This window comes from Podarcis pityusensis, assembly GCF_964106645.2.
Source record: "Podarcis pityusensis genome assembly, chromosome: 1".
Lineage (NCBI taxonomy): Eukaryota > Metazoa > Chordata > Lepidosauria > Squamata > Lacertidae > Podarcis > Podarcis pityusensis.
Genome location: NC_138028.1, coordinates 3,401,302 through 3,422,367, shown reverse-complemented (window position 1 = coordinate 3,422,367; position 21,066 = coordinate 3,401,302). Strand labels below are relative to the sequence as shown.

General features: G+C 43.5%; 1 protein-coding gene across 1 annotated transcript in view; it reads left to right on the top strand.

Annotated features, from left to right (window-relative positions):
• Positions 1–21,066, top strand: part of SOS2 (SOS Ras/Rho guanine nucleotide exchange factor 2) — a 41,042-nt gene that overhangs the window by 623 nt on the left and 19,353 nt on the right. Inside the window, exons 2-9 of the mRNA XM_081008669.1 lie at positions 5,295–5,420; positions 6,490–6,621; positions 8,226–8,390; positions 10,329–10,532; positions 11,477–11,620; positions 12,495–12,605; positions 19,396–19,494; positions 20,697–20,824. Coding sequence (XP_080864795.1) covers positions 5,295–5,420; positions 6,490–6,621; positions 8,226–8,390; positions 10,329–10,532; positions 11,477–11,620; positions 12,495–12,605; positions 19,396–19,494; positions 20,697–20,824 — 1,109 coding nt within the window. The remainder of the gene's footprint in view (positions 1–5,294; positions 5,421–6,489; positions 6,622–8,225; positions 8,391–10,328; positions 10,533–11,476; positions 11,621–12,494; positions 12,606–19,395; positions 19,495–20,696; positions 20,825–21,066) is intronic.

The window sequence follows — 21,066 nt, the reverse complement described above, 5'->3', positions numbered from 1 at the left end:
CACCTGCGAACACACCCGCCGAGACCCCACGCCCACCCCATAATAAGCCGCTTTCCCAGCCCCTCGCTGTCTCCACAACTAGTTTTTGCTGTGTTTATGAAAGTATACTAATGTGTCCAAAAACTATCAGGCGGGTGGCAGAACTAGAAAACAGAATACAGTGGTACCTCAGGTTACAGACGCTTCAGGTTACAGACTCCGCTAACCCAGAAATAGTGCTTCAGGTTAAGAACTTTGCTTCAGGATGAGAACAGAAATCGCGTGGCGGCGGCGGGAGGCCCCATTAGCTAAAGTGGTGCTTCAGGTTAAGAACAGTTTCAGGTTAAGAACGGGCCTCCAGAACGAATTAAGTACTTAACCCGAGGTACCACTGTAGCTTTGAGAACAATTCGATATATATCTATATATCTCTTCAGTGTTTTTTTAACCTGGGGGTCCTCAAAGGTACTGGCACCTTCTCCCCCCACCCCACAGAACAGTGATGGCCAAACTTGGCCCTCCAGCAGTTTTGGGACTACAATTCCCATCATACTTGCCCACTGGTCGTGTTAGCTAGGGATGATGGGAGTTGTAGTCCCAGAACAGCTGGAGGGCCGAGTTTGGCCATCACTGCCCTAGAAGAAAAGCATCTGTACCTGTTATCTGCCACAAACAGCACGCTAGCCTCGTGTCATGGTAAAAAGGTAAAGGGACCCTTGACCATTAGGTCCAGTCACGGACGACTCTGGGGTTGCGGCGCTCATCTCGCTTTACTGGCCGAGGGAGCCGGCGTACAGCTTCCGGATCATGTGGCCAGCATGACTAAGCCGCTTCTGGCGAACCAGAGCAGCGCACAGAAACGCCGTTTACCTTCCCGCCGGAAAGGTACCTATTTATCTACTTGCACTTCGAACTGCTAGGTTGGCAGGAGCAGGGACCGAGCAATGGGAGCTCACCCCTTCGCGGGGATTCGAACCGCCGACCTTCTCATCAGCAAGCCCAAGAGGCTCTGTGGTTTAACCCACAGCGCCACCCGCGTCCCCGTGTCAGGGCACCATTGGCTAATTTCGCCTCTCCTTCGGAAGGGTAGAATAGATGTTGAAATAAAATACAGCGGTCGCTCGGGTTGTGAACGTGATCCATGCGGGAAGCATGTTCACAACCCGCAGCGCCGCATCTGCACATGCGCAGTTCGGCGCTTCTGTGCATGTGAAAAGCGCGATTTAGCACTTCTGAGCAAGCGCCAAAACCTAGAAGTAACCCATTCTGGTACTTCTGGGTTCAGCGCGGTGTGCAACCCGAAATCACACAACCCAAAGCTTCTGTAACCCGAGTTATGACTGTAGATAAATCTTCGGTTGCCCCAGAAACCCTCCCTAAACATGAGCATTTCCCTCAGCTCCACATAAAAACAGCTGGCACCTGCCTGGCGTTCTGAACTACAACTCCCATCAGCCCCAGCCAGTCCAGCTGTCTTGGGCTCTGATGGGGGTCTCCAGATGTTTAGGCCAAGGCAGGTGCATCCTGCTTCTCCTTCAAGCTGAGCCCATCTGGGTGCTCCTTCCCCCTGTCCACAGCCATGTTTTGCTCCTTAGGATCTCTCTTCACACACCTGCCACCCCGATCCCAACACAGCAATCTCCTTGCACTCTCTGTCACCCTGCACTTTTCTTCCCAAGGCGCACAATTTTGTCCAGGCTTTAGTGGGTGAGGAGAAGAATTGAGCACGTTTCTGTTTATGCCTTCTTCTCTCTTTGCTTCCCTTGCAACGGGATATTTGTAACTGAAGTTGTTTGCTTTGATGCCATTGTTTCAGATCGTGTATATATTCCTACTCTGGGACATTTGGGTGAAGGGTGGGTTGTGAACAGCTTCTAATATATAAGATTTCTAAGGTTATGCCATAGGTAAGGCCGAAGCTTTTTTAAAAAAATAAAAGGATCAGATTGTGGGGTTTCTCAAAGACGAGGTGTTGGCTCCCATCTTGGAAATGTGATGGTCCTTTACTGTCACACTCCTCTGCAGAAACAGTCGTGTCAGAGACCTGTTGCAAATACTCTCCACTCCTGCCTTTGTTCCTAAATATTCAAGTTTGCTTATTGCAAGCACTGTGCACATATTCTTCAATCAAAATACTCCATTCTTTGTAGAGCATCCACCCATAGGTTACAGCCCCCGTTTTTATATTTACACAGTATCTTCCATGCCCATTATGTCCCACGCACACAGGAAAAATGCACAATTGTCATTGTGTACGCACACATGCACACACAGATGATCGCATCTGCACCATTTCCATCACGGCACAGATGTCTGTTCCCCCTTTTCATATATGTACAGGATTCATGTTGCATAGTATTAGCCCAGCACCAGGCAGACTCCAGGCACAGGAGACTGGCAAATGGCTCAGAATTATTTTGTCTGCTTGAGGCAAAAGCTGTTGCATGGTTACAATTTTGTAACAGTGGCATCCCTTCTCGGGCGCTCCCCACCCACCTCTGGCAAAACTCTAGACTGAATTTGAACAAAAGACTTCTGGATAAATTTGTATCAAAACACTTTCCCAAAAGAGACTGCTGTGTAATTCTGGGTGCTTTTTATATCCCCCCCCCTTTCTGAAAAAGCGGGGAGAGGAACAGGGGAACCTCGAAAGCACTTTCCACTGGTTAAAGAGCAACTGCTGAGTGTCAGATTGGAAGGGAAATACTGAGTGCTAGGAACTCCACCAAATGTTCAGAAAGAACCTTGCATCTTTGTTTCTTTTGCAAAAGTATACTAACAGATGATTGAGCACTGTTATTTCTTGTTGAAGTACAGTGGTACCTCGGGTTACATACGCTTCAGGTTACATACGCTTCAGGTTACAGACTCCGCTAACCCAGAAATAGTGCTTCAGGTTAAGAACTTTGCTTCAGGATGAGAACAGAAATTGTGCTCCGGCGGCGCAGCAGCAGCGGGAGGCCCCATTAGCTAAAGTGGTGCTTCAGGTTAAGAACAGTTTCAGGTTAAGAACGGACCTCCAGAACGAATTAAGTACTTAACCCAAGGTACCACTGTACAGGAGATTGTCATATGCAACTGTGTTTATTGTAAACTGATTTGTACCTCTAGCAGCCATATACTGTATGTTTTCCCCCTTTCCATTCTGAGGGTGAGCTGCCCAGGCAGGTGTTCTTATAGCAGCTCCAGACATTAGTATTGCTGTAAATAACTGTGTATCTGAGAAACAGAGTAGGAGGAATGAGAAGACTACTAATACATCTTTCAGTGATGCCTTGAACATAAATCAGCAGGTGTATCAAGACTATTATTTTAAAACAAATCTATGAAAGTAAGATGCCACCTTTGTTGTTCTGTTGCATAATTACTTAGAAATAAGTCCCACTGGGTTCAGGACTGAAATGTGTTGGAATTCTAATTTACCCTTGTAGATTCATTCTTACTGCATTTCCATTCCAATTTTCTTTTGAGTAAAGAGCAACTAAATCAAGGCTCCCTGGGAATCTCATGCAGGAATTCACTAGGCTGTGATCTGATTTACCTTTAACAAGGCGGCAGCAGCGGCAGCAGCAGCAAACATCATAGGTCCTCAGCCCATTTTTTGGGCCCAGAAAGGGATTCAGTGGTGGCAGTTTAGCGTGAGCCAGCTGATGGAATGTCTTCTCAATCAATAAATAGAAAGCAATAGTTCCTTTTCCCACACAAGTAGCTGTAGTTTATCTAAACAAATAACCTTTGATTTTACACATGGAAAACTGTTTTTAAGGCATTTTTAAATGACATCTTTTTGGGGGGAAAGTCTGATAGTAGATATTTCAGATCCATTCGAAAGTATGGGCTGACTGAGTACATACAGCATTGGTTGCGATTGTGTACAGATTTATTTCTGCTTAGAACTCATTGACCTCTATGAGATCCATACACTTGGGAATTCACGATTCTTTCCAAGTTAAAGTTACTTTTAAATGTAGCTTTACCAATTTTTATGATTGAATTGGGCTTTCACAAGCATGGAGCATCAGGTATTTCAAAGCAAAGTTTCAGTCCTATGCCTTTTTGCCTGGGAGTAAGCCACACTGAACTTTTACTTCTGGGTAAACATGTATAGGGTCACCCTGCAAAAGAACATAAGAACAAGAGACAGCTTGGCTGACACTGGAGTTCTGGAGATGACTCCATTGCATAATATGCTTTATATGTCTGCAGGTTTTGGTTTTATATATTGTTGTATACCTCCCCGTGATCACTGGATGGCGGGCAGTCTAGAAGCAAAATTATAGTAGCTAAAAATGAACACTGAAGTGTTTTGAGTGGGTATCCTCTTCCTCAGCCAATACCAGAGCAGGTTTTCAATTCAGTTCCTCATCTTTGCTTCCTCTAAGCCTATACTAACTTTGTGTTTATATGCTTTAAACTTTTCAAACATTGCATTCTGTTCACACCCAACAGAACCTTTCATCTGCCCTGAGACCTAAAATCTAATGGCAGTCCAAGCTTGATAGAAGACACATGTCAAGGATGCAGATGGGTGGAGACGTTCATTGGGGAAAGCTACATGCAAATAAGGGAGCATGGGAGAAGGACAATATATTTTTCCCAGCACAAAGTACACATCAGCAGAAAACCCAGGGGGGAAGGAAGAAGTTAACAACTTAAGGAACAAGTTGCTGTAACACTGCTAAATGTTTATGTCAGGGAAGTAGCTGGAGTGGCAGTTAACTACACCATAATTCCAAGGCTTAATTTCTTACGTTCATCTGCACAGTTCTCCTCCTTGATAGTGTGTCTGATGGACAGAACAGGGCTGGCTGCTTTAAGAGTTTCTGAGCCTGTCAGCAATTTTATAAATAGTTATAAGTAACCATTAACTTCATTCTCATGGAAGAGATTTCAAAATAAACAGTCTGTACTTCAGCAATTATGTTTAACTTCTTCTATTTTAATTGGACACTTTGATCCCTTTTGCCTCCTCGTAGTCTCAGCAGAACCACTGAGTTAGTTTCTGTTTCCTAGATTAGAATAAGGGACATAATTGGAAGGTTCTCTGTTAAAGAACTTGCTGAATGACTGGCAATTCTTTAGCAGCACAGCATTGTCATTTTCGCAGACCAAGGCTATGGGCAGTTAGGGAGAGACTTTTAGTTAATGAAGTAAAATTTAACTTTTATCACTGCATAGGAATTCATTTTCTCACATTTTGTTTTGGGATATGCTGGAGAAACTGGGGCTTTGAAATGATGAGCAGGGCCTTGTTGTCAGTATCTCTGTCGCTCTGTTTTCTGGTTGAATTAAAATAAAATAAAATCTTTGTGCAGGTACAGCAGCAAGTCCACCCCAACCTTTCAGCCAAGGAAGATTCCCTCTACTACATCGAGGAGTTAATCCTTCAGTTGCTAAACAAGCTATGCATTGCACAGCCACGGACTTTTCAAGATGTAGAGGTACGAATGCGAGGGAAAAGGCCCAGGTGTTTCCTTACCAAACAATGTTGGTAGGAGAAAGAGGAACTGAAAAGCCTTTACTGCAATCCAAACTGAATCATGATGGGAGCAAGGCTGCTGGAGAGAATGTGGTCTGCTTCCCTGAACTAAGAAAATAGACACTGAAAATTATGCTTGCATTGTGCAGGTGCAGATCTGTGGAACAGGCAAAGCCCTGGTTTAAGGAACTGGGCAGCATGTGCATTTGTCTTCTGTGGCAGTAATGTATTAATCAGCCGTGTCTTCTGAGCACAAAGCAGTGCAAGGGTTGGAGAGTTGCTTTGCTCTGACGGCAAGCCCTTGTGTTCAGTGAGCTGCATTTGGCAAAATGTATACATGAGAAACTGCTTTTCTGTTGTCATATGAGGAGTGCTTGAAGGAGCTAGGTATGTTTTGCCTGGAAAAGAGGAAACTGAGAGGAGATATGATAGCTATCTTCAAATATCTTAAGGACTGTCAGATGGAGGAGGGAGAATTCTTGTTTTCTCCTGCTCTGGGGGGTAGGACTCGAACCAATGGCTTCAAGTTACCTTCTGACCGTAAGAGCTGTTCAGCAGTGGGACAGACTCCCACGAGAGGTAGTGGACTCTCCTTCCTTGGAGGTTTTTAAGCAGAGGTTGGATGGCCATCTGTCATGGATGCTTTAGCTGAGATTCCTGCATTGCGGGGGGTTGGACTAGATGATCCTTGGGGTCTCTTCGAACTCTTAAGAGTCTATGATTCTGTGAACAAACCTGTGGAAGAACTGTGATAGAACACACATTTTCTTGTCTTCTCATATTGTACTTGGTTTACTCCACTGTGGTTTGTCTTCATGCAGGAAAAACTCAATAATAGGTTTTTGAGAAGCAATTTGAAAGAAAGGTTTGGGTGCAAAACGTTGTGGGGAGGAGAGGGATACGGCCTCAAAGAAATAATTCCCATGCTATTGTGGCTGCTGAAAGAAACTGTGGGAGGGGGTGTGTGCACCAGCTTTTCCTTTTAGAATCCAGCAGCTATTTTAAAACCCTTTTTTTTTACATTTGTGCAGGAGCGAGTTCAAAAGACGTTTCCTCACCCCATTGATAAGTGGGCGATTGCAGACGCACAGTCCGCTATTGAGAAGCGGAAACGAAGAAGCCCCCTCTTGCTGCCTGTGGACAAAATACATCCTTTATTAAAGGTATGTTGTACTGAGAGCTACCAGATGGTTTAAAATGCCATTTTCAATCTCTTATTAAATTTCAGAAACATTTTAAAGCAAGTAATGCCCCCAATTTATATTTTTAAAAAAACCCAACAGCAATAAGAATCCAGCCATCATTGGAAGTGCTGGTTATGACCTATAAAGCCCTAAACGGCTTAGTTCCAAGCTATCTGAAAGACTGTACTCCATCATACAAACCTACCTGGGTTTTCCACGCTTCTGGGGACGTCCTTCACTCAGCCCTGCCACTCTACAGGACCACTTGGTGGGGATAATAATAATAATAATAATAATAATAATAATAATTTATTATTTATACCCCACCCATCTGGCTGGGCCTTCCCAGCCACTCTGGGAGGCTTCCAAAAAAAATATTAAAATACTGTAATACATCAAACATTAAAAGCTTCCCTAAACAGGGCTGCCTTCAGATGTCTTCTAAAATGTGGGAGACGGCCTTGTCGGTGGCTGCTCCCGGACTTTGGAACTCCCACTGTAAAGAATCTAGACTGTCTCTCACCTTGTTGCCTTTCTGCCAGCAGGTGAAGACTTTCTTGTTCCAACAGGCTTTTGAGAACTGGCTGCTTTTAATTAAAGGGCAGGTGTCATGCTGTTTTTATTGTAATTATTTGTATGGTTTTAATATATTTTATATATGTATATAGTTTTTAAACATATATGCGGGGTTATCATTTTTGTTCGTTATTATGGTATGCATTTTTGTGTTTATGTATTGTAAACCTGCCCTGTGATCTTCGGATGAAAGGCAGTATAGAAATTTAATAAATAATTATAATAATTATATCAGTGTTTAATTTTTTTTAATTATTGTTTTCTTTATGTTTTTAGCAGTTCTTTTTTTATTTGCAAGTTGCCTTGAGTAATTATTTATAAATAAATTAATAACAACAATAACAATAATGAGCTGGGGTGTTTGCCGGGGGTTGGGGGATTTTTTTACTGTTGTGGTTGCTGTTGGTTTTCTGTATCTTTATTTTGCATCTTTTGATTTATGTGGAAATTGTTCCGTTTGGTTGTGTATTTTTAATGCTGCATTTATTGTTTATGACTACTTTTGTTGTGTCGCATTTATATATTTATTTCATGTTGTAATCAGCCTTGAGCATGGTTGGAACTGTGGAAAGGCGGCGTACAAATAAAAGAATGTATGTTTGTAATAATAACAGCAACAACAGCAACCAGTCAGTTAAATAAAAGGCAGTGAGGCAGTTTTTTAAAATTCACAAGCTTTGTAGTGTATATTGTTGTGACTCAGCATGCAATGAAGCAAGTAAGTGAGCAGAAACAGGGGGGATGATTCTGAAGAATCCCTTGCCAAGAGGGAGGAGGAGGCAGCAGAGGTTGGGGCTGCAGCTTCCTCTTCCTGTGCAAGCAGGAAGGTGGTTCTGTGGCAGCAGTGCTGCTGTATGGCATGATTCATAATGGTTGCTGCTACCTTCAAATGCATTCTTGGAATCCACGTCACTGTCATCTCCCTTTCTGGTTTCTGACTTCGTTTAAATCAGAGGAAAAATCAATGTGATTTTTTTAACACTTCCCCTTTTTGTGTTGAATTTCAGGAGGTGCTTGGCTATAAAATAGATTATCATGTGTCCCTTTATATCGTGGCTGTCCTGGAGTATATTTCGGCGGACATCTTAAAACTCGCTGGCAATTATGTTTTCAACATACGACATTTTGAGATCTCGCAGCAGGACATTAAAGTATCGATGTGCGCTGATAAGGTGAGGTGCCGTGGAAATCCTGGGCTTAGATGGCAAGTGCTTCATACACATCCACATTCATTATAGGGCTGTGATTTTTGTTTTTTGTTACTGCTTAAGAACTAATCCACCTTGACATGATTAAAAAATAACGACAACCTCATTGTTTCTGTATAAGCAACAAACTTTACAGGACACATTTCTTCATTACCAGACTCTACCCAGAGATTGCCAGAACAGCAAGACGGATTGCTGCGCAGTGAAAGCAGCAATCCCTATTGCTCAAATCAAATTTTATTAAACGGTCACAGACCAGATTAACTCGTACAGCTAGTCAGCGAAGCATAACACCAGAAAAAACAAAGGACAATTTCGATACATAACTGCAATTTAAAATTAGACAGCATAAATAAAATTAAGTATTTGCCTTCGCCTGCATATTGACATTGGAAAGCTCTTGTTTCCTGCGCCTAATAGCGGCTACACAAAATTTGGCCACATTGATCGTAATTTCAGGAACCTTATCTTCTACCAAGGCTCTCATACGTTGGAGTTCTGGTTCATTTTTAAGCTTTTGTAGAACTGGGGCAATAAAGGTCAAACGTAGATCCTCGTAGTAACTACAGTGCAGCAATACATGCAGACTTGTTTCCACTTCCGATGAGCCACACGGGCAAACACATGACTCATATGGTTTGCCCTCATATCTGACTAGCAGCAGGGCAGAGGGCAGAACGTTAAATCTGGCCAGGGTAAAGGAGTGTCTGTACTTAGGTATTTGTAAATCAGCCAAATAATTTGCGGGTGAGAACCCTCTCCCAAAGTCTCTAATTATGGCATGTTTATCCATTTTGCCCATATGACATTGCAGCTCTATGTCCCTAATGCGTTGGAGCACTTGACTTCTGGCTCTCTCATATCCTGCCGCTATCAAGATCTGCGGGGAGAATCCCAGGCTTCTTATCTTTTCAAACAGGGAAGCTTTCCAGGTGGAATGAAAGGTGTCTAAGAGTGTTAAAGGAGCCAAACCGGCCGGGGAAAAAATAAGTTTTAACCAGTAGTGTATCTTTAGAATCCACAGCCGCGCATTAACGGGTGGTTGTCCAACTTCTAAGCGGACAGCTATATTAGATACACAGGGGGGGATCCCCAATAAACACCGATAGAATTTTGTTTGAAATGCCTCCATAGGCGCAAAATTTTTAAAACTGCAAACCTGGGATCCATAAGTGAGTTGTGGGAGTATTTTTGCAGCAAAAACCTGGGAGGCCGCCGGAACGTATTTACCCCCTTTCCCGTGAAAAAATCTTGTAAGGGCTTTATTAGCCCTTCCTGCGTTGGCAATGGCGTTTTTCATCTGTTGGTGCCACGAGACCCTTTCCTGAAAAGTTATTCCCAGGTATTTGAAAGTTGCTACCTGGTCAATAGGTTGACCATTAATTCTCCATTTGTGTTTCCTTCTTTTTTTTGAAAACACCATAATTTTAGATTTGCTGTAATTTATTGATAGTTGTTCCGCTTGACAATAGTCAGCAAGTGATCTCAAAAGCTTCCTCAGGCCAACGCAGGAAAAGGAGAGTAGGACTGCGTCGTCCGCATACAGAAGCACCGGGATGGGAATACCTGCCAGTTTGGGAGGGTGGGCATTTTCTTTCGCCATATTTACTGCTAGAGAGTTGATATAGAAATTAAATAGCGTTGGCGCGAGGACACATCCTTGTTTAACCCCATAGTGCGTTTGAATTTCTTTAGTTAGATGGCCTGACCGATCGCATCTTACCCTCACCCTGGTGTTTTCGTATAGACCACGGATACCCAGAGATTGTGAACCCTTATGCCATAAAATAGTAACATTACCCTGTAAGACTGGCTTGGATTCAGTCGTTTGCAATCAGACATTAAGTTCATATTTGATTATAGAAAAGTCGAGCATGAATGAAATGTGTGTTTTCTTCTTAGGTGTTAATGGATATGTTTGATCAGGATGACATTGGCTTGGTTTCTCTCTGTGAAGAAGAGCCCTCTTCCTCAGGTGTACTCAATTACTATGACCTGGTCAGGACTGAAATTGCAGACGAAAGACAGTATCTCCGGGAGCTGAATCTAATAATAAAAGTGTTTAGAGAAGCCTTCCTGTCTAACAGAAAGCTGTTCACACCTAATGTAAGTCAAGCCTTTTACTGTGCCAACCCTTCTGTGTTTTAAACAATTGTGTGCTTTGAGACACAAACAAGGTGGAAGTGGAAAGAGGCAGAGACCAGGTTGGCTATCACAAGGAACACCTGACTTGGAAACTTTTTAGGGGTCTGGATTGTTGGCTGTGGACTGTTACTGTTGAGAAGTTTCTTGGTTGGTGTGGTTTCCTTTGGCCATAACTTGATGATGGCCTAAAGCGCAAATCCCCATATGATAGTCCTTAATTCTGAAAGGAAGTTATGAAGATAGGTTGCAGCAGCATTTTAAGAGTGCATTCCTCCCTTTATCACAGATTTATTGTGGGAATTTCAGTATGAAAGTCCCAGAGAATTGCTTCTCTGGCCCAAACAGAGAGGGCAAAGACAGAGGCAGCCCTGTGACTGCTGGTTTTTTAAAGGAATTGCTTCTTTCTCCAGGGAACCAAGGCAGTTCACATCATTCAGATACAACAATGAAAACTAGTGATGAAAAATTAATGCTTGGAAACCACAATTGAAACCTAGCCTTGTATAGCGTAACAGCTGCAGTAATGATAAAACCCCAAATGCCTTTCTGAAAAGAGAGGTTGCATATTGTCTTGTGAATATGCTTATTCTGGTGGCACAGCACATGAAGAATCTTCATGCAGGCCTTATTAATATGAATGCAATCTGTGCAAGGGGACAGTAGTTCTCTACAACTCGGCAGGTACATGAAGGAGCGGCCAAATCTGCTATAGTAAGAATATTTTCTGGGATAGGCAGGGAGCAGACTGTTAAAATGCTGTTAGTCTTGAACTCCAAAATGACCTGCAGCGTTTTCTTCCGATCCTTCATCTCGATTTAATTGAGATCCTGGCATATATTTTCAGTGCGTTTAAATAAGGATGGAGAAAGATGCGTGCATATTCAGGGAGATTTTCTTTCCCTTAGGATATTGATATGATATTTAGCAACATCACAGATATCCATGAACTGACAGTGAAGCTCCTGGGGTTAATTGAGGACACTGTGGAAATGACTGATGAGAGCAGTCCTCACCCCCTGGCTGGAAGTTGTTTTGAGGACCTTGCAGAGGTGAGTTGGCCAAGCCATTCAGTTTGTTGCGTTGCTGAGCATGAGTGTCGTAGCTCAAATTCCTTCCTGGATTAGAATGTGTTTTTCTTGCAGTGGAGAGTCCCCCTGCCCCAACACCACCCTCCAACTCCTGGAGAGCAAAATGAGAATGGAACTTAGCACCCTCATCCCCGCTTACAAGTGGCTTTTACTCACAAGTAACATGTCTGAGTATGGCTACTATATTTCAAAAGGAAGCCTCTGTGGTGGCCTTAGGCTGCATTAGCCTCTTTTTGCTGTCAGATCTATCTGTAAAAATATGCCTGTACAAAACAGACTGATTAGATGCTTTACCCTGCTGAAGGGGGCTAATGTGCTGTCTTCCAGATGTTTTTGTCTACAGCACCCATCATTCCTGATAGTTGGCCAGGTATATTAGAGTACATGTCCAGTATCAGAAGGAGCAGCAATGCTTTGAAGTTACTTATGCCTTAATGTCCTGAAGTTCTTTGTTTCTTTTGCATGTAGTGGCCAAAATCTTATATTATCCAGATGTGTTTTCCAAATATCCCTACTAGTTAAATAAAGTTGTCCACTCTATTAATGTATTCCAGTTATTTATTCATTACTTTTCAGAGCCCAATCCTCACAAAGTACCTACTGGGATGCAGTTTAAGAGATTTTCACATCTTTCTTCAGTAGATTTGAAATATCCAACTCCAGTCAGTCTTCAAGAGACACTGTTCAGATGAGGTGGTTGGGCTTCCATTACCCACATAACGGCAGAATCAATATAACCATCACCATCCATGTATAATTCTCAGTCCATCCAGCCCCATAATGTGCTTTTCCCTCTGTCCATAATGTACTTGGAATGCTTACTCTCTTTTCCTAGGAACAAGCCTTTGACCCGTATGAGACCTTGTCCCAGGACATCCTTTCACCGCAATATCATGAACATTTTAATCACTTGATGGCTAAACCTGCTGTGGCTCTTCACTTCCAGGTAGGAATGGACTTACGTAGCTCTTTTGTACCCCACCTTTCAATCAAATGGTTCTCAAGATACAACAGATAGTAATAATAATAAACTCACATACGCAAAATACAGCAACCTTTAGGTCTTTGTTTGATGAATGGTGGGGTTGCCATACATCCAGAATTTCCCGGACATACCTAGAATACTTTAGTGGGAAGCCTTGTCCGGGCAGAAATCTGCAAAAATGTCCAGGAAAATCCGGACGTACGTCAAGCTATGTCAGCAATGCCATTTTTGCTGATTTTCCTTTAAAAAAAGCTCAAAATAGCTTAACAACTTTGGCTCAACAACTTTTGTGTCTGGGTGTTCACTTTTTGAAATATGGCAATTCAATGAATGTGGTCAGAGCATCTTCCCCTCTTATTGTGCTTTTTAAAGCAATTGACAGGTGGAAAGAAGTATTCTTTTGGGAGGGAGTAAATAACTAAACTCTTTGCGGCTGCTCCTTCTTGGACTTGTGGAAGGGGCCAGGCTGTTTCCCCCCTTGTCTGGGAGGCAAAGGGTGCAGTCTCTCACTGGATGGTGGCAAAGGTCAGAGTGTGCTTCCTTCAGCTCTGCTGTCCCAGAGAATTTATGTGCATTTTGCATTGCATGTTGATGTTTACAACATACAGGGGTAGCCAACATGGTACTCTCCAGATATTGTGAACTACAACTCCCATCATTGCTTCCATTAGCCATGGTGACTTGAGCTGATGGGAGTTGTAGTTCAGAACATCTTTGACTACCCCAAGCTAAGTATTGATAAAAGTGTTGAAGAGTATAGGCCCAGATGGAGCCCTGTGACAGCTCACAAAAATACTCTTCAGTTTGATGAGAAGCTATTGGATGTGCACTCCTTGAGGATGGTTTCTGATCTAGCTGTGAATCCTCCTGATAGTGGATCTTCTAGCTCCCATTTTCTATGACATGTTTTTATTTAAGTATTGTGATGAGAATGAATAAAGAAAACAGAACAAAATACAATATAGAGCAGTCATACAAGTGCATGACAAGATTAATACACATTTCATTGGTCTAATTATATCACGATCTATATCATAAAATAAATTTAAAAAGAGACTTGCAGTGGGTGGGATTCCACTAATGAGGCCTGTGAGCAGAAGCACTGCACAGGGACTTCCTTCCCACCCGCATTAGCTCTGAACGGATCAGGTGAACCCCTGGAACATTGTGCAGGGGGAAGAGGCAGAAGGATTGTTTCATCTGACAAGCTGAAGTGCTTGCCCTGACAGAATGAGCGCATTAGTGTGACGTTGAATTCCTCCCAAAATATATAGGAATGTATAAAATAGTTTATTGGGACGCGGGTGGCACCGTGGGTTAAACCATGGAGCCTAGGACTTGCCGATCAGAAGGTTGGCGGTTCGAATCCCTGCGACGGGGTGAACTCCCGCTGCTCAGTCCCAGCTCCTGCCAACTTAGCAGTTGGAAAGCACGTCAAAGTGCAAGTAGATAAATAGGTACCGCTCCGGCGGGAAGGTAAACGGCGTTTCCGTGCACTGCTCTGGTTCGCCAGAAGCGGCTTAGTCCTGCTGGCCACATGACCCGGAAGCTGTACGCTGGCTCCCTCGGCCAGTAAAGCGAGATGAGCGCCGCAACCCCAGAGTCGGTCACGACTGGACCTAATGGTCAGGGGTCTCTTTACCTTTACCTATAAAATAGTTTACCCCAGGGTTCCATGTGTTGTGCTGTAGGCTCCATTAAGCAAGCAACCTGACCAAAAAGAGATAGGATTAACCTGGTAGGATTTATTATTGACAAATTCATGCTTGCTCCTATTGATCACTGCATTGCTATCAAAATGCTTACAAATCGACTCGTTTATAATCTGTTCTCGTATCTTCCCTTGTAATGAAACCAGGCTGACAAGTCTGACGTTTTCCTGGTTCTTCCTTCCCCTTTTTGAATATTGGGACAACGTTTGCCTGTCTCTAGTCCACTCCTCACCCTTTCTCAAAGTTGATAGAAGTTCATCTGGCCCCAAAGGCTTGATTGCACAGTTCTTATCAGTCTTGAGCAGGGATCCTGATACCTCACCAGTCACACTACATGGGCAAGGTTGAACCCTGTTCCTCTTTTGGAAGACGGTGGAAGCCAAATAAGAGCTGAGCAGTTCTGCTTTCTCTTTGCCACCTGTTAATATTCTACCATCCTTACTGAGCAGCAGGCCTTCCTTATTCCTTCTTGTTTCGAATACAGTATAGCTGGAAAGTCCCTTTGTTGCTTTTGGCACCCATTACCAGCCTCAGTGCATTCTGAGCTCAAGCTTTCCTGACAGTCTCCTTGCAGGCTTTGGTCATTTGTCTCTATTCTTCCTTGGGGATCTGCTCTTCCTTCCATTTCTTAGAAGTGCCCTATTGTTTGTATTTTCAGCTCCTCTCTCATTTTTTAGAAAATGTGCCCCGTTTCTCTCATTTAAATTGCTTTCCACTTAGGGCTCCTTAGCAGATCTAGCCATGGAGTCCTTAGGATATCCCTGAGCTTATTCAAATCGGCTTTTCTAAAATCCAAGGTACACATTTGACTACGTTCACACTGATTCTACGTAAGATCAGGCATTCCAGCATTGCGTGGTCACATCCCTACTACTTTAATGTCATTGGCCAACTCTTTGCCGCTATTGGTTAAGAGCGAGTCAAGGACAGCCAATTCCTTCATTCCTTCCTCTGCCTTTTGAAAGAGGATGCCTGGAATTTGTTCGGAGATTCCATGCTTGATGGAGTTTGTCTCCCAGCATATATCAGGGTACTTGAAGGCCACATGAATACTAATTCTTGCTTCTCTGAAACATCTGTCATTTCTAAAAGGAAGCCACAGCTTCCCCTTGTTTCGGTGCTTTGTAGACGTCTCCAATCACAATATGTTTTTTTCTTGGTTAATTTTTACCCAGGTGCCTTCCATGGGACTACCTTGTTCGCTCTCTAGAATTTCTGTGTAGATGTACATATTTTTGACATATAGCACTAGTCCCCCTCCCTTCCTGTTGCATCCATTATTTTTGAACAATTTGTCCTTCCACTGCTACATTCCAATCATAAGAGTCATTCCTCCAAGTCTTAGATATACCTATCCTGTTATATTTACCTTCCTGTCCTGGGAGTTCAAGCTCGTCTTGTTTATTTTTCCATTCTTTGTGCCTTCGTGTAGAGTCAGTAGAAGTCTTGGATAGTCCAAGGAGCGATGCTTCATTGTCTCCCCTGTTATTTATAGTGTGGGGTTTGCTAGGCACTCCACCCCAAATCTCCCCCAGCTTCTCCTGTAGTACCCAGATCCCTGTGTTAAGTGCTTCCCTTTTGTACTCACCTGCAAGCTATTATTTCCACTTTCCACAAAATTTAGTTAAAAACCCTCTTGATCAAGTTCCCCATGCTTCTTCCAGGCACATTTCCCCCAGGTCTTGTGTAGTGAAGCCCATCTCTCTCCAGTAAGTCGTTCATTAAGAAAGTTTTAACTGTTGTCCCACAAACCAGACTTTTCTATAGCCCATTCTCTCTCTGTAGCTGGTCACTCTCCTGAAGCATTCTTCTCTCTGTTTGTGGTCCTCTACCTTTTGCAGATAGAATTGACAAGAAAACCACCTGAGCCCCAAGATCCAGAACTTTGTAGTCATATGTGATGTGTTCATAGCTATGCCTGGCATTGTCATTCATTCCCATGTGGATGAGGAAGAAGGGATAATGACCGGTGAGCTTGATAAGTCTTGGCAAACTTGCCCATCACATCCTGGATCCGGGGAGACGGCCTTCTTCACACCTGGACAGGTTCGGTTGGCACAGTGCCACCTCTGTACCTCTCAGTCCATGGCCATCACCACCCTTCTCTTTCTGCATGTGTTGGTGGAGTCTTATATGTCTTTGAAGGGTTAAGAGCAGGGGTCAGCAAACTCTTTCAGCAGGGGGCCGGTCCACTGTCCCTCAGACCTTGTGGGGGGCCAGACTATATTTCGGGGGGGAGAGAATGAATTCCTGTGCCCCACAAACAACCCAGAGATGCATTTTAAATAAAAGGACACATTCTACTCATTTAAAAACACGCTGATTCCTGGACCGTCCGCGGGTCAGATTTAGAGGGCGATTGGGCCGGATCCAGCCCCCAGGCCTTAGTTTGCTTACCCATGCTTAAGAGTCTTCCATCCCACCTGTTGCAGCTGTCCTCTGTTTAGATAGTCAGAACCACTCTCGTCTGAAAGGTGCTGAAAATGATGCATTAATTTCAGTGGTTCAGAATGCTTTCTGATAGACCACTATGAGAACAGAGTCCTGGGCTGGATGGGCCTTTTGCCTGATCCTGCCAGCTCCTCTTGTGTTCTCCCATGCAGTGCCCCCCCCCCGCGCCCCCGCTCTCGTCTTCTTTCCTCTGACCTTCCTGCTTCAGTCCTTGGGCTTCTTCGTTTTTACCTTCTGTTCTTCAGAGAAATAAACTTCAATTTGCTGCAGGTGTAGTCCATGTTACTTTCAGGCAAGGAAGAGGATTATTTATTGACTGATTACATTTATATATCACCTTTCTGTCCAAGAAGCTCAAAGGTGGTATACATGATTCCTCTCCTCCCCATTTATATTTCCTGTGAGGTAGGTCAGGCTGAGAGCTGGTGACTGGCCCAAGATCACCCAGTGAGCTTCATGGCTGAGTGAGGAATTTGAACCCTGCTCTCCCAGGTCAGAGTCCAACACTCTAGCCATTACACTGCACATGTTACAAGTCGTTACTGCTGTCCATCTCCTTAGCTCTTGTTGAAGTCCTAAACTCTGCCTCTGACAAGGAAGTAGCTCCTTGCTTATTCCTTCCTTCATTTATTGCCTATAGGTTGCCTGTGTGTATTGCTCCCAAACTTTCCCCCTCATGGATCACTTGAAAACTGCTGAGCAGACCACTTAATATTCACCATTCCCTGCCTGTTGTAGCAATTTCAATGTGCTGTCCTAGATGCTGTGTGATTTTTAAAATTGTATTTTTGTTGCTTCTTTTGTTTCTTACATTTTATCGTATTGTATTACAATTTAAATCCCATAGAATTCTTCACAGGCATGCCTCAGACCACCTGAATGATGTTTTTGGATCGCTGGTGGTCTGCAGACCACAGTTTGGGAACTCCTGGTTTAGACGATGAATTTGCCTGCTTCATAGAGATTGCGGGCCAAGCCCCATTAAGCTAACAGCAATCCCAGACAGAATCATCATCATCATCATCATTCATTCATTCATTCCCCAGCCACTCTTCAGCAGAGGCTGCTGGGTGGATTTGCAGAGGAGCTGCTACCTCAACCATTTTCATACTACTATGAATCTTCATTTAAAATCTATTTCGTAACATCGCTTTTAAAAACAGTAAAAGCAGAGGAGCATAGGAAGCTGGCCTTATGCTGAGTCAGACTCTTGATCCGTTTAGCTCAGTATCATCCACAATGACAGGCAGTTGCTGCCCAGGATTTCAGGCAGGAGTCTTTTAAAGCCCCACATGGAGATGCTGGGAGTTGTAACTGGGACCCTCTGCATGCAATGAAGGTTCCCTGCCTCTTGAGTTACAGCCCTTCCCCAAGGGTCTCTAAAAGTGCAGTTGGGAATGAGCATTTTCAGCTAATTTATAAAAATGGGAGTGTGGAAGAGAGAAGAGTACAGGAAGCTGCCAGAATCGTAGTCTGAACTAACCCTGTTCTACAATCTAACTGTCTGCTCTGACTATTGAAAGTTGTTGAGGGTCAAAATGATTGCATCAGTCAGGGGCTGCGCCAATCAAAAATTCTATACAGAATGGGAATGCATAGGGGAAATACATGGAGAAATATGGTGTTAAAGCAGAACTCTTAATAGGCAATTGTTAAGCATGTAAGGACAAAAGAAGTAATTACAGTTTATCAGTTTTCATGTTATTCTGTTAAAGCAACTAGAAAAAAATCTTATGTTGGGAAGATCTCACACAGGTGAAGGGAAGCAGTGGGGAGGAGGGGAGGGTTAGGTTGAATTTGGGAAATAAAATAATATATGGGACAGCAAAGGATATAATAGATTCTTATAGAATAGTAATATATTGTAACCAGGATAGAAGTTCAAAAGGGGAAGGAAATGTACTATTAGTATTTTCATTATTGCAGTAGTTATTATTATTATCGGTAGAAGGCAATGTTAACAGACTTCTTCGTTTTGCTGTCTGTATAATTTTCTTAAGTCAATTTTTTAAAAAAGTTGTTGAGGGTCTTGGATGGAGAGCTTACCTCTCACCTGCTACTTGATGCTGGAATTTGAGCCTGGGAGCTTCTGCGTGCAAATCATATGCTCTGTCCCTGAGCTGTGGTCTTTCCCCTTCTGACTGGGATTGCTCAGTCAGTAGAGCATGGAGCTCTTATTCTCAGGGCGGTGGGTTTGAGCCCCACAATGGGCAAAATATTCCTGCATTGCAGGGGGCTGGGCTAGATGACCCTCAGGGTCCCTTCCAACTCCACGATTCTAGGATTCCCTTAAAGAAGATGAGAGGTACATTGTGTTCTGGTCTTTCAAAAACCCTGCTGGATTGCTGTGCCCCACCATACCAAATCCATCAAGGCTTTTAGGTTAGAATCATAGAATTATAGAGTTGGAAGACACCTGGGGGTCATCTAGTCCAACCCCCTGCAATGCCGGAATCTCAGCTAAAGCATCAGTTTAAAAACCTCCAAGGAAGGAGAGTTCAAAACCTCCCAAGGGAGTCTGTTAAACTGTTTCCTCGTGTCTTTCGCATGACAAACCACTTAAATCTGGCTTCCTTTTTATTCTTCAGTCAATCGCTGATGGCTTTAAAGAAGCAGTACAGTATGTCCTCCCTCGGCTCATGTTGGTTCCTGTTTATCACTGTTTGCACTACTTTGAACTGTTACAGGTAAGCACATGCTCTTAGAAGGAAAGCAGAAGTTGGGACTTATTTATGTTTATCAAGGCCAGATCTGTTGGTGAAGTATAGAGCGTTCTTGGCACTGCTTCTGTTCTTATGCAAAGAATGCTGGACTAGGAGGACCTCGATCTGATCCAGCAACAAACTTCCAGTGTTAGGCAAGAGTACATGTTCAAGGGTAAACTTAAAGTAGGTTAGTTATGCCGGCTGCTCAGAAATCTTTATCATATATAAGAAGCGCCTGCTGGATCAGGCAAAAGGTCCACATAGTCCAGCATTCTTTTCTCGCTGTAACTGACCAAACGCCCCAAAACAAGGACTCAAGTGCAACAGCACTATCCCGACTTGTGATTCCCAGCACCTCCTGGCCTGTGTTTCATTTTAAAACACATTGGTGGGCCCCAATGTTTTAGCTAAATGCATTTTGGAAGACCAGTTGCCGTTCCAGTCATCCCAACCCTGGACTAGACTGTTGTGTACTTCACAATAGCTGGGATAGTTCATCTGGTAGAGCCTGAGGCTCTTAATCTTAGGGTCATGGATTCAAGTCAGATGTTGGGCAAAAGATTCCTGCATTGCAGAGGGTTGGACTAGATGATTCTCATGATCCCTTCCAACTCTACAATTCTGTGGTTATGTTGGCTTCTGATTTTGAAGAAAGTAGGGCCAGAGGCAGAAGAAAGTCCCTTTCAAAGCCAAAATGTCAGTGTTATGCCCTACAGGAGTATAAAGTAAGGATTGCCGCCAGTCAGGTATCAAAGAATGTATAGCTCCTAGGCACCGTCTTTGTAATTAAAGTCCTGAGCCCACAGTTCCTCAGAAGCTTTCATTTTCACCGGTGAGGCAAGCTTTCAAAAGCTTCCCAGAGATAGTTTCAATGAATAGTTTTGCAGTGTCTGCAGGAGGAAGTGAATAATTGAAAGGAATGCTCCCCTTTCGGTGACTTGACTTCAAGGAATGTTCTGTATCATGACTGCTTGGAATTTTGTCATAGAATTTGGAGCAGCCCACTGCATCCTGCCAGAAAACGTACCTGTATGACAGCCACACAGATGTTTTAGACATGCTGCTTGATCCTATTAGCCCTGAGGAAGCTAATGGAATCTACTTCCCTGCGTGCTACACAAATCCTTTTTTCCTGCCGTCAGCAATTGCTCAGGTCTGATGGAAATAAACGTCTTTCTTTTCAGCAATTGCAATACTGTAGTAAAGATGTAGAAGACTGCGAATGCTTGAAACAAGCCATCACAGCTCTCCTTAATCTCCAATGTAGCATGGAACGCATCTATAACAAGCACTCACCTAGACGCCGGCCTGGGTAAGGAAGTAGCCTAACGGTGGACTTGGCCATAGCCTGAGACCTTTGGGAACAGCAATTCATAGGTTGAAGTTTGGAGGGGGGTCGCACTGCAGGAGTTTGGGCTGTGGGTGACGCATCCTAATAGTTTCTCTTCTTTTAGGACCTGTTCACAAGATGGGAGCCATCCACCTGCCCAGGTTCACAGTGGGTTTCAACTTGCATGGCAGGTCTTCCCTTTTCTCTCCTCTCTTCAAAATGGG